Here is a 12,766-nt window from a genome sequence, read left to right as displayed (position 1 = left end):
AAAATAGCCTATAAGAGATTGAAAGATATCTTCAGTAACCCGAGTAGTGCATAAACAGATTACGTAAATACGTCATCAGTATGACGTCGACGGACAATACAAACTTATACGATCAGCTGGTCACGTAGACGCAGACAAAATAACTGACCGTGTGGATGTTTGAAAGTGACGTGTCGCGTGGTTTGTTGTAATATTTAGTTGTTATATGAGAGAAAGGTTGGAGCAGAAATAATTTCTTCATGGGAACACTTCCCTGTGAGGATGTACAGCTTCTGCTTGATTATTATGGTATGTAATGTGTACTGTTTTATCTGCCTATCCTGCATAATTACATTTCTTAATGCAAAAATTCAAAAGTGTTTGCAATTAAGAACAGTACAGATTAGGAGTTATAGATTAAAAGTGTTTAAACACCGTGAAAATGTCTGCTGAAGTGCGAAATGCCATGTATTCCACCACATCTGAGTCGGATTCTGATGATTCTGACTTTGACATGGGGGATGGAGATTTTTCACTATTTGGTGATCTTTCCTCGGGGGATAGTTCAACTGACTCTAAATCTCCAGATGAACAAGCGTGAGTAATTGAGCATAATTTTTAGTGTAATCTCTAATCTGTACCTAGTGTTTTATAATGGTTGTTAATTTGTTACCGAAAAATTAAGCTATTCTTGTTGGTGTTGGTGTTTGTGTATGTGCATATGATAAAAAGTTTATCGCACAAAATAAAGTTGGGTATTTTAGCAAACAACTACTAATTTAACTTTATACCCAGAAAAAAACAAGTTAAAATAAGAAGCATAACAAAACAGTTAGATCTAATTAATTATTTATATCAAGTAAAGTAACTGTGCATAGCAAGGAGTTTTCTGGAAATATTGCACTGTCCATGGGCTAGGTGTCAATATTTGCACCTTATAGTTAACATTCATTGTTTACCTTCACCTGGCCACTTTGTTAATCATTTAACCACATAATAGCCACACAGACAATACCTTATGTAAGCACAACTTCCCTCACTGTCTGTATCATCAGCAATACACTGGTTTGTAGATAATGTGACCAACACTTCACTTTATTGTGAAGAATAAAAATACTTACTTCAGCAATTTTCTCTTTGCCACCCCAACTTAAACCAATCAATAAATTGAAGTGCCTCTTTTTACTTGTTTCGGAAGTGTAGTGTTCAACCATATCTCTTGGCTGTAATATTTTATAGATCTAGAAATTGAACTGTCATTAAAACAGCCATAGTTATTTAAAAAAAATAGGTAAATAGCTTTGCCTTAGCTTAGAAAACAGTCACTATTAGTTCAAAAAATATGAAGTAAATATATATACTATTTCAAATAGTGGTTTACACTTTTGTTACATTAAATAAACTATTAATTTTAAAATCCTAACAGCAACTCTGATAGCAATTCTAGCGAAGAAGCGAACGCAGAGACTGAAGTAATTGAAGATAATCTGCGTCACATTGTGTTCAGGTCAATGACGAATCAGGTAGAGCAGCAATTTGGCCTAGAAGGATTGATTCATTTCATACTAATAAAGCACATTGTAAAACATCCTATCAAATATTAAGCATTAACTGCATTTTTTAAGAGGATTTTTATGTGCATTTTGATAATGAAAGGAATGCAAACTGAGAATGGTTTATGTTCAGCAATTCATACCTTTTTATGTATCGCAACTTATACATTTATTGTTCCAACTGATGCAGTGTGCAAACATACAGAGTCTTATTCCTTGTTACAGCTTGAGTCTATGGCCTAGAGACTTCACTCATATCCTTGTTAATGATAAACTGCTTAGCATTTTGTATATAAATTTGGTGGGTGACGAACAGTGAGTTGGTGTATACTTACTTAACTTAAGCTTGCATGGCTGATAAAAGGTTTTAATATTTTATATACATTGCATTTTACCCAGTTTTAAAACCACATTGTGTGAACTAGCATGGTGTAAGCCGTCAGACGGTTTAAGTGTCATTAACGTTCTGTTGCAGGCTTTGAGCTTATGCAAATATAAACAAACAATGTTATTACTGTAGATACTAAAGTCACAGGAAAAGGATCTTACAAAAGATTGGAATGAGGTGTTTTTCATGCTCACATGCTTTATAACAAAATTCAAATGCTGTTGTTTTTTTGCTAAGCAATCACTTGTTCATGCTTAAGCTTATACATTGATTTGATTTGCATGCTGCTTCACTTTACACTGAGGGCTTATAGTTTTGCTGAGCAATTATTTTCCTAGCTGTTATTGACATGCTGATTGTGAAATTATTTGTTTATTGTTGATTTCCATAAATTACTTAGAGTAGACATAGTTAACAGCATATGGTGTGCCAATATGTCATTTACTTTCCAATCTATTTCTGCCTTTCTTATACTATTTAGCACATCAAACTTGTTTTACTTCCAACACCAACATACATTGCCACTTGCTTTGAAATATTTAGACAACATTTTAAATGTTTATTTTAGCCTGTACATCAACTTCATCAAGTCAAAAAATAAAAAAAATATATGGCATGCCATTTCACTCCATTTCTAATTTCACACCTTTGTATCACTCACATTTCCCATACATGCTTAGATCTACTGATCGCCTGATGCTAAAACAAACCCTCTTTATTTCTTCTTACTCTTCTCTTATCTTTAGAACTTCCTCATACGTCCTCACTTATTGCCTCCTTCCCCTTCATGGCCCCAACGCAAAAGGGTAATCAATAATATTTCTGCAGATTAACAAAATTATATTCATAACATTGTAATGGTCTTGGTTTCATTAGTGTCACTTGTTTTAAAATATCATTTTGTTTTAATTATTATTTTTTTTAACTTTTAGGTTTCATTTCTTAATATCTGGTTTTAACACCATTCCATTCCTTTACTTTACAGTTTTACTTTTATTGTTGGGTTGTTGGCAGTTGGTAAAAACTTTATTTTTATTTTTTTTGTGATCACATCTGCCAAATGATGCCATTGTTTACACGATATATAGCCTATGAAAAGTAATTTATTTATTGTTTTGTTTATTAAATTTAAACCAATAACTGTTTTATAATCATTCTGTAAAAAGTTGTATCTTTTATTTAAGCTTTATCCTGCTTATAGTTGTTTAATATATTGCTATATAACACACAGGTTCGTAAGATCACCAACCAAAACCAACGACAAAAAAGAATGTGGAAGCTTTCTGCTTCCCACATAACAGCCACCAAGAGAGATGGCTGGAAAAACATCAATTCACTTCCAACAGAACGTGCAAAGAGATTTCGATACAGTCCGAGGAAGGGAACTTGGACAGAAGATGAAATTCAGCTAAAAGTTGAAACAGAAGTAAATATTTTTGATTTAAACTACTTGATCACTTGCTGTGTATATTTTAACTGTTTTTTCAAGTAAACTGTTAAAGAGTTCAACAATATTTTGATTGCAGTTCTTAATGTATTCAATTTTCCACACCTAGTTTTACTCAGTTTGGTTTAAATAAATTATTTGGCATCATCGAGTATATTTCAAATTATACAGAAAATTATGTCTCTTTATTTACAAATGTGTTATGCTTTACAGCCATTCAGCAACGGTGCTATGAGAGAATGCTTCAAAGCGTAAGTTTGTCATTTCCTATCATTTAATATTCCATCAATACCAATTCATTCTACCTCCATCATCTACAGTAAGAAGCTGTCCAACTTTGGAAATGCTACTGATTGGGCAACAGCCACATACTGTGTGGTGAAAAGGTACATGGATGTTCCGGATAAGAAAACATTATTTGATGATGTACGGTTGCAAATGGACGCCAAACTATGGGGTGAAGAATACAACAAGCACCATCCTCCTAAGAAGGTGGTTTGTTCTTTTAATCAAGTGTTGGGATAGAGCTGAGTTTACCTTATATCTGCATTTATAAATGTTACTATGTTACATAAAAAATTTAGATCTTTGTCTGATTGTAATTTCTTGATGTGTTGATTAACATACTGCCTATTTAATACTGCTTTTTACTAAAATTAAACTGCATTTGGAAAACAAATGCACAATGTTAAACAATTTGCTTTGAAATTGTAAGGGCCTACATTTTTTTAACCCATTTTCATTTTAGGTTGACATTATGCAAATGAGCGTGATCGAGATGTTGGACCGACCAGGTCAACCATATTTCCACCTTGAGAATTATATTGAAGGAGATTACGTGAAGTATAATTCCAACTCAGGCTTCGTTCATGATGAGGATGCACGGACAACACCTCAGGTTAAATCTATATTATGATTACTAGTTAGATTTAGTCATTTTCTGATAATTCTGCTGATAATGGTCCGGCTGTACTGGAAAATGTACAGCATTGGCCTGACTGGAATAACATGTCAGTCCGGTTTTTAAAACTAGTTTCGCCATACAGCACACTAATTTCTAATTTCTTTTTAAAGCCAGTGTCAATATATAAACCAATTATATTCCACTTACCGAACCAATGATATAATTGTTTATTGATACTTTTTTAAAAAGCATTTCCATGAAATGAACCTTTTAATTTAAGTGTTTAGCAAAAAACGAAAACTGATGTCCACTTGCTATTTATGGATTGTTAGTTTCCTGTAATGATTGAGGCATGTGATATTTTAAAGTCAATGGTATTGTAACAATAATATTTCATGAAATAACGTGCTGGTAGTGGCTGTTCTTCATAGAACTGCAGCAAACCAGTTTAACAGGTTCATTGATACAATGCTTTTTGTTGTAATAGGCGTTCAGTCACTTCACTTTCGAGTGCTCTCAACACAGACTTATTGTGGTGGATATCCAAGGGGTGGGTGATCTCTGGACCGACCCTCAAATACATACTTACAAGTAAATTCTAATTAAAACAATGTAATTATGGTCAATGTGTTTATTTTTCTGTAAAAATTCTGTTTTGTATGCATAGTTATGATTTATTTGATAATTGGTATTTGACTTTCCTCAAATACATACCTACAAGAAAACTAAAATTAAAACAATGTGAAATAGTAATTTTTTTCTGTGAAAATTCTGTTTTGTATATTTACAAGTAAATTATATTTGTCAAATATACACTCAATGTTTTTCATTTTCTGCGAATAATGTGTTTTGTATGTCTTGTAGTGATTCATTTTTTCATCCAACTAAATGTATTTTCACCTTAAATAGAATTGTTAAGTCTGGCTTGCCCTAGGGCTTCTACATGTCTATTCACTGGAAACATTTATTTATGACTTCTAATAAACAAATTCTCTCATTTGTTTATTAATTCAACCAGAGGAACAGAATACGGCGACGGCAACTTAGGAACACGAGGAATGGCTCTCTTTTTCTTCTCACATACTTGCAACAAGATCTGTCAAAGTCTTAATTTGTCCCCATTTGACTTAACCTTCCACGAGAAGTCCAACTGCAGAAGGGCATCTGTGTTTGCTGTAAGTTACATGAATGTCACTTATTAAGCCTTGCATGGGTGGCAACTTTAAAAGTTATAGGACAGGTTTTCTGTTTTATATATGAATTTTTGCTTTCAAGTTATCGCGATATAATTTTTTGGGGACCCTCTTTTTTTCCTATAAATGACGCAAATTTTCCTATGAATGACGCACTTTAGGCTGTAAAATTGTTAGTAATAATAAATGTTTAAAATTTACTATCATTGTAAGCTATTTGTTACGTAAGTAAAGCTATTTGTAAAGTAAAATTGTTTTCTATATTCATTATAATTTTACTAGCTACTTGTACAGCAAGTTAAAAACCTAGTATCTACCTATGGTGCCTAAACCAAAAATATAATATAGTTCTACTCTCAGAACTTAAGCTAATCACATCCAATAAAATTAATATTATATCACAGCGACGTGGTACACTACCCACTGGTTATGAAGAACCGCTTTCACCTTTGATTAAAAATTCAAACGATCTCTTCAAGATATTGGAGGAATCTTCAAGTTACTTACCACCTAGGTCCAGTGAAGGTGAATTATACAATTTGGTCTAGTGAAGTTTTTGGCAATTTTTTTTTCGCATATGAAGGTTGACTCTATTGGTTGTGATAAATTGCAATAGTTGTAGTTGTATAAAACATAGTATGTCTGGCAGAAACATCAATAGTTTTCCTTATTTTCTGCACCAGGCAGTAAATCAGATTTATATTACCTCAAGATAAGCAAATATGATATTTGGGCATACTTATTATTTAATCACATTTGCAGACATACATTATTATTCCTACAGCAGACATACATTATTATTCCTTATATAAATTCTTTTATAGATAATATTCGTAAATTGAAATCATTAAGCATTAAGTATTAAACACAATACACATCAGTATATACAAACATATCCTAACTGCTGTTATTTGATTTTAGGTAATGATGAGTTATACATGCTACAAGAAGAAGATGAAAGTGAAGGAACCATCTCTAACAGCAGCAGTGTCTCTAAGCGCCTCATCTCTCGCAAACTAAGCTCGGAAGATGATTTTGATTCCACGTCCAGTGGATACGGATCAGTGAGAAGAGCGAGAACCATCAGCGAGTTATCCGATCACTTGGTTAGTTTATTAGTTTCATAATTGTATTACGAGCATAGTATAAACATTGTATTTTGTAGTTTATACAATCATTGTTGCCGAGTTTTATAAAATTTCAGGGTTTGCGACAATAAAATGTGTCAACTTAAAGTAGTATCTTTTAAGAAAAAATTGCTTTAACAAATGGAAAATCAGTTTCTGCAACAAAATTCTCAGAATAAAATTGCACACTCTGCACCTTATAAATCTACACCATTGAACAAAACATCACAGTTTTTTTTAATTTTATAGTAAAGACAAAATTAAAAAAAAACAGTAAAGAGAAGAAATTACTAGCAAAATGACAGTCACCAAAAATATACTAAGGGGGAAAACTACTGAACGAATATGATAAAAAAAAATTTGCCTACTAAAACTAAAATACTATAAACTGACAGTTAGTTGTAAACAGGAGAGTATTTCCCCCCAACATTCAATTGAACAATACCCACACCATGTCCCATTAGTTGCAGTATTGGTAAGCCAATCACACTTGTTGGGGTTTCAATATTCTTTTTTTTTAAGTTGGATTTTTCACCATTGTCTTGCACTTTTGTTCACAAAATCCTTTATTTTTTAAGTTTTAAATGTGTTTGTGTTAATTTGTTTAATTTTATGTTATGTAATGTTTTGTACAGTGTGGTGTTACTGAAGGTCTTAAGTTCAAATTCGAAAATGTAAAGTAATTTAATTAAAAATATGATTATCTATTGATCTTCTTGCATCCTAGGAATACAAGGAGATGTTGACGAACGGTTCAACCTCCCCGCATCCAGATGACATGATCGTGGGATCTCCCGACCCTCATCTGTGCTTGGCGAGCAATCGAGTAAATTTAATGCGACGCGCGTCATGCGCAGTTGCTGAAGTCGCCAAAATGTTACAACTCTCGCCAAAAGTGCAAATTGGAAAATCTATTCTAGGAAAGGTAGAAACATTTGTGTTAATGTTTATTAGTTGTTAGTTCAAAATTTAAAATTTGTTTCAAGTTGGAATTTTTTTTATACAACCAAGATAATTTAATAACAAGCCACAAATAAGTTGCTAATAAGAAAATAGATTTTCACTGGACTGCTACTTGTTTATACCGAAATATAAGCTCTATTTTAGTGTTTTTACTAATTTACTCAAACTACAGATTCATTATGCAATGGCTGTGTATTATGACATTGGAAGATTCCCCTTTGATGAAGATTCTGCTCTCTTTCACCTCGAAACATCAGCTGAATGTGGATCATTGGAAGGCATACTTACCCTTGCTCAAATATATCTTGGGATGCCGCATGATATTCTGTCGCAAGTCACACTTGAGGTGCGTTGTTATTCAACAAGTTTTAGGAAGAATTCATTGATAGTGATACACTATATCTGATTGTAGCACCAGTGATGTTAAAGAATAAAATACAAACAATGACAGCTTGAAATACTTGCTTGTACACTGTTTATGAATAATTAGTATTGTTTTAAGCTGTAAAATGTTTTGATTAACTATTGGGATGTTTCTAATACTGCTAATATATAACAACCATAAAGCCAGAAATAATTTGAGTTATATTTATATCTTTGTGTTATGTTTGAACCCAACCCATTATCTTTAAATTTTTGTGTAGAATTCTGTTTCGCATATTCTAACTACATGTTTTACTGTAAGGTATGCTACAGAAGTTTAAATGGGTGTTTAAAACAAATGTTTCTACCACAGCAAAATGAGGAGAACACAGAGAAAGGTTTTGATTTGGTGCAATCAGCTGCAGAAGCTGGTGATCGGAATTCAATGCTTATCACTGCTAAAGCTTTTTACACAGGAATTGGTCTGCCACCTTCCAAGTATGTTTAACCATTTCTAACTATTTCCGATGGTTCTTTAATTAATAGCAGCAGTAATATTCTCTTTTTAATACAAGCATTATTTTAAATAGAGAAAATGCATTTTCAGTTTAAAATGCACCAATGCTTTCCAACCTGTTTTACAGCAACACAAATATCCATGAGTTTAAAGCAAGATTTTAGGATAAATAATTGTAACCCACTTTTGTGTAGCAACCTAGGTGTTAAAAATTGCTTTACATTAAGGAGGTTTGTTATTTGACATAAAAGACCAGAGTTAAAAATATTTATTTTCGTCCATATTATATGGTATTTATTTGTTTTTAAATTTTTTAGATCTCGCAACTACCTAAGAGCGCTGGAATTATTCACCAAGTTGTTGAATGGACACGATACGGATGCAGAAGGGGGTTACGATTCTGTCACGTCGAGAGTTGTGCAAGAGCATGAGGTTCTTGCCTATCAGGCCGAGATTTATCTCAAGGGTGGATATGGAATTATTCAAGACCCTAACCGATCTGGTAGGTTAAGTGTCGTTGTTTGTATTAATATTGGTGTGTTTGGTTACAAACCAGGAGTGCTGGGTAATTAATAAGCCCATATAAAATTAGGCATAGCATTTTATACTTAAAGCTGTGTAATATTTGTGTTGACTAATACTGTAGCGTTAATCCTACAATGATTTCGGGTTATTTCACCAAACATGTGTAAAATGTAACACTAATTTTTTTGGAGGGTTTTATTTTTTAAAACTGAGGTATTCTACAACATAAATTACCAACAGGCGAACTTTACAATGAAGCTGCTGAAGCTGCCACTGCTGCTATGAAAGGAAGGTTGGCGAACAAATACTTTGCTCTTGCAGAGGAAGCATGGGCAGAATGTGAGGAGTGATCATGTTGGCTTCAACATTCCTTTTAGTTTACCTTGCCTATCACATCTGCTACAAACTAAGAATTTTTGCTTTACGTTCTGCATATTCAGTATCCCCATTACTGCAAGAGAGTTAAATGGAAAACAAAATATTGATAAAAAAGATACAGGAAGCTTGCATGTTGTGGAGCCTATTCATTATCATTGACACTTATAAAGTGCATCTGTGTGCGGCATCACTTGATTGCAACAATAACAAAACAAACATTTTACTTTTCCTTGTACAAAGACGTTCTAAGAAGAAGTTAGTAGACTCAGGGTGGGGAAGTGTTTAAACAAAAATGCTTTTAGTTTTTTGTGTGTAAGGTGCTCGTACAAAGTTTCAGTTCCAAAATGTTCGAACAAAATCGTTGTTTTCATAATCGTTGCCAACAGTGCCCAGGATCCAGCATTTGTTTTTGTTTGATGTGTTTTGCAATCGATAACCAGAAAAAGTTTCATTTTACGCATCACTAAATAAAACATGATTTGTGAAAAACAAGTATGATGATGAGACAAGCAAAATTAAACATTTTGGTCAAGTAGTGGATGCTTTGGTTAAGAGATTCTCTTCAGTTTCTGTTGAATCCACAGAGGATAGTTGTTGTTGCCTTTCTTCCAATATATTGCTTGTTTCAGACAAACTCTTTTTCCATTTACCATAGTTGTGCTTATGGCGTTTAGACTGAAGGTGACCTGAAATGGAATCAATAAAGTATGTCTGTACTTTGGTTTATTATTTCCACAAGGTAAATATATTGACTTACTTTCCAAATTGTGTTTTGCCACCATTATTCCATCACAATGGTTACAGGTTTGAAGAATTTTTCCTTCTGTGTCAAGCTTATTTGAATTCAACAGTTGTGAAACTGTCAGTGTCTGCAGATAGAAAACTGAATAATTGGGGAAATTGGATCTTTTACACAACCCACCTGTTCAGGTATGATGTTTCCGAAATCATGTACATTGCATGTTGTCAGTACTTTTAAAGCCGGATTTAAAACTTTTTCTTCCCATAGTTCTGGTTTAGTGGCATCAAGGGGATACACAGGTATTGTGTTAGATCCTGAATATGGTTATATGTTTGGGTTCTACTTTTAAATAAATAAAACCGGAAACAGGTATTTTCAGTATAAAAAAATAACATTTATATGTTTTTAATGTTTAATAGTACCATCTATGAGAAGTAAAAACCCAGTGTTAAAAGATAAACACTCAACCTAGATGACTAGAATGCCTATACCTGCATTGTCGAAAGATTTCACAAGCTATATGTAAGTAAACCTGACTTACTATTTACTATGCGTCTTGAAATAAACTTGATTTGGTATTTTGCATATTTCCACGTAGCAAGTTTCATTTGTTCAGTCGCCTCTTTTAACATTTTGTCTTTCATTGCTTCGCTAACAGATTCATCAGCAGTAAGATGGTTATGGAATTCTGTTAAAAACTTCAATTAAACAGTTGAGTTTATCATTAGTTTAATTTTACCTTTGAATCCAATGCTTTGAAATATCCCGTGCTCATAATCAGGGGCCATACCTTTTACGAATCTAAAATATTGAAACAAAAACTTGGATTAGAGAAAGTTATCAGTATGGATGTAAACGTTATCACCTTTCTTTGTTGAATTCTTCATGAAAATCCTTCAGTTCTTTTAGCAAACCACGTTGAACCATCTTGTCAACACGTTTGCGAACTCTTTCTTCAAGAACTGTCAATCAAATTTGTTTTTTAATGAACTTGCAATGCTTACATGGCTGGTTCTACTTTACAAAATATCTATTCATAGTAATTATCATAATTAGTATACAACTTCGGGTTTAAATGGCGCACCATATATGGTGCCATCATAAACCTTGTGCTTACACTGTGCAAGCCTTAGTTTATGATGTGTAGGCTATGTGTGGTTACAATGGTGATGACTGGATAGGAGCAATCAATCAAAGGTGGTCAAAAAGGTGATGCCTAAAATATTTTACCAGCAGGCAAAATATTCATCTTACCCTCAGCATCACATTGCACCCACAACACACAAGCATTGGGAAAACGAAGTACACCACCGAGACTACCACCATATTGTTGTGTCTGTTCTTCCAGTAACGTGCTCTGTGGTTTCCCTGTTTGGTTGTAAACCTGTTGCAAATTTAATTTTAACTTTGCAACTGAAATTTTCAATAACCAAATCTGAGTGGGTGTTAGAAAATTAAATTGAACACACTCTTCGTCTTATTGAATGAATGTAATGAATGAATGAATGTAACTTACTTTATCTTCGCGTGGCCGGAAAACGACAGTCGTTATAACACGGGTTTAACACCTCGTGCCAGCTTACGAGTTGCCATGTGGTTACTTTGTGAGTGATTTTTTTTTTTTTTTGGGATTTTTTTTTTATGTATGGCTGATAATTTGGACAACCCATTAGTGACCACTGGGTTGAAGCAATTGTCGTTAAGTGTCTTGCCCAAGGACACATACGCCCACAATGGTAGCAGCGATGAGCTTTGAACCCATTACCTAATGGTTACAGGCAGGCGCGCTAACCACTAGGCCACGGCGCCGGACAATTAATATGCATGACACAACTTATTAATATGCATGACACAACTGCAGTTTAAATACCTCAATTGCTCGAATAACTTTTCGTTTATTTTTCGGATGTATAACTTCCGCGGATTTTGGATCCACATTCACCAACATTTGGTAAAGTTCGGAGTTAGGCAAATCATACATTTTCTGGAAAAAATTCTCATTACTATATAAATAATTGATCTACACAAACACAATATATGCTGGGAACATTAGTTTTACTTGTCTCTCTTTTTCATTCTTATCAGAAAATTCAGAATTGGTTTCAGTTTTCAACAGGAAGTCCCACAATATGGACTGCACATAGTAATTGGTTCCTCCAACTAAAATTGGAGTCTTATTTCTCCCTTGTATTTCAGATATCTGTGAAAAAGGCAAACTTTATTCTCAACTTTACCATAACTTTAAAAGAAATTTACAATTTTTAGTGTTTGCTCCTGAAAGTCAACAATCGTAAACTGATCTTTTGGCTCAAGGAATCCGATCATGTGATGCGGACACATCTCTTGCTCTGCTTTCGTCACTTTGTTAGTGACGATGTCAAGACCTTTGTAAACCTGAATTTTTGTTACAATGAAAAAAGTTAGTAGAGTAAGGTATTTTTCATGTAACCAAACAGATAAAATAAAGAGTTGTGTTATATTGTCCTTACTTGCATTGAATCAACACTAATTATTTCACCATTGCAACGTGTGGCAATCTCTAACGCTAACTTAGACTTCCCGGCTCCAGTTGCTCCCAGCACCACAACGAGCTTCTTTGGGTTGGAAAACATATTCCGAATCAATTGTAAAACAGATTGCATTCAATTAACAAGACTTAACTACAAAATAAATATATCAGCCAAATA

The 12,766-nt window shown here is 33.5% G+C and overlaps 2 protein-coding genes across 8 annotated transcripts; one reads left to right on the top strand and one right to left on the bottom strand.

Annotated features, from left to right (window-relative positions):
- The first annotated feature begins 289 nt into the window (after positions 1 to 289).
- On the top strand, positions 290 to 9,829 carry LOC149742970 (eukaryotic elongation factor 2 kinase-like). Of its 7 annotated transcripts, XM_089872725.1 has the most exons (18): positions 290 to 576; positions 1,406 to 1,502; positions 2,053 to 2,097; positions 2,667 to 2,726; positions 3,152 to 3,346; positions 3,581 to 3,618; positions 3,688 to 3,859; positions 4,116 to 4,265; positions 4,759 to 4,862; positions 5,290 to 5,446; positions 5,869 to 5,989; positions 6,386 to 6,570; positions 7,001 to 7,066; positions 7,319 to 7,516; positions 7,727 to 7,900; positions 8,291 to 8,415; positions 8,752 to 8,936; positions 9,200 to 9,829. In XM_089872725.1, the coding sequence occupies exons 1-18, from the start codon at positions 422 to 424 to the stop codon at positions 9,307 to 9,309; spliced, it is 2,337 nt and encodes a 778-aa protein (XP_089728851.1). In that variant the 5' UTR covers positions 290 to 421; the 3' UTR covers positions 9,310 to 9,829. The 7 variants fall into 7 exon arrangements, with proteins under 7 accessions (XP_089728851.1, XP_089728860.1, XP_089728868.1 ...); XM_089872734.1 differs by lacking the exon at positions 2,053 to 2,097 and having other exon boundaries at positions 291 to 576; XM_089872742.1 differs by lacking the exon at positions 2,667 to 2,726 and having other exon boundaries at positions 293 to 576.
- LOC149742969 (tRNA dimethylallyltransferase-like) lies at positions 9,464 to 12,760 on the bottom strand. The gene is made up of 11 exons (XM_089872897.1): positions 12,569 to 12,760; positions 12,336 to 12,473; positions 12,139 to 12,279; positions 11,950 to 12,063; positions 11,334 to 11,463; positions 10,945 to 11,041; positions 10,819 to 10,880; positions 10,621 to 10,767; positions 10,260 to 10,393; positions 10,095 to 10,206; positions 9,464 to 10,023 (listed from the first exon to the last, which is right to left on the bottom strand). Exons 1-11 carry the CDS (start codon positions 12,719 to 12,721, stop codon positions 9,866 to 9,868), a joined length of 1,386 nt encoding a protein of 461 aa, XP_089729023.1. The 5' UTR covers positions 12,722 to 12,760; the 3' UTR covers positions 9,464 to 9,865.
- Between the last annotated feature and the right edge of the window lie 6 nt (positions 12,761 to 12,766).

Source organism: Ciona robusta, chromosome 1 (assembly GCF_009617815.1).
Source record: "Ciona robusta chromosome 1, ASM961781v2".
Classification (NCBI taxonomy): Eukaryota; Metazoa; Chordata; class Ascidiacea; order Phlebobranchia; family Cionidae; genus Ciona; species Ciona robusta.
This window is presented reverse-complemented; position numbering and strand designations above follow the sequence as displayed.

Excerpts from the sequence above, each read along its gene's own strand:
- LOC149742969 (XM_089872897.1), bottom strand. The coding sequence starts at position 12,721 with ATGCAATCTGTTTTACAATTGATTCGGAATATGTTTTCCAACCCAAAG. Across the intron at positions 11,464-11,949 it reads AAGTTATTCGAGCAATTGAG|GTTTACAACCAAACAGGGAA; the intron begins GTATTTAAACTG and ends AATTTGCAACAG. Across the intron at positions 10,394-10,620 it reads TTCAAGACGCATAGTAAATA|GATCTAACACAATACCTGTG; the intron begins GTAAGTCAGGTT and ends AACCATATTCAG.
- LOC149742970 (XM_089872725.1), top strand. The coding sequence starts at position 422 with ATGTCTGCTGAAGTGCGAAATGCCATGTATTCCACCACATCTGAGTCG. Across the intron at positions 4,863-5,289 it reads CCTCAAATACATACTTACAA|AGGAACAGAATACGGCGACG; the intron begins GTAAATTCTAAT and ends TAATTCAACCAG. Across the intron at positions 7,517-7,726 it reads GAAAATCTATTCTAGGAAAG|ATTCATTATGCAATGGCTGT; the intron begins GTAGAAACATTT and ends CTCAAACTACAG.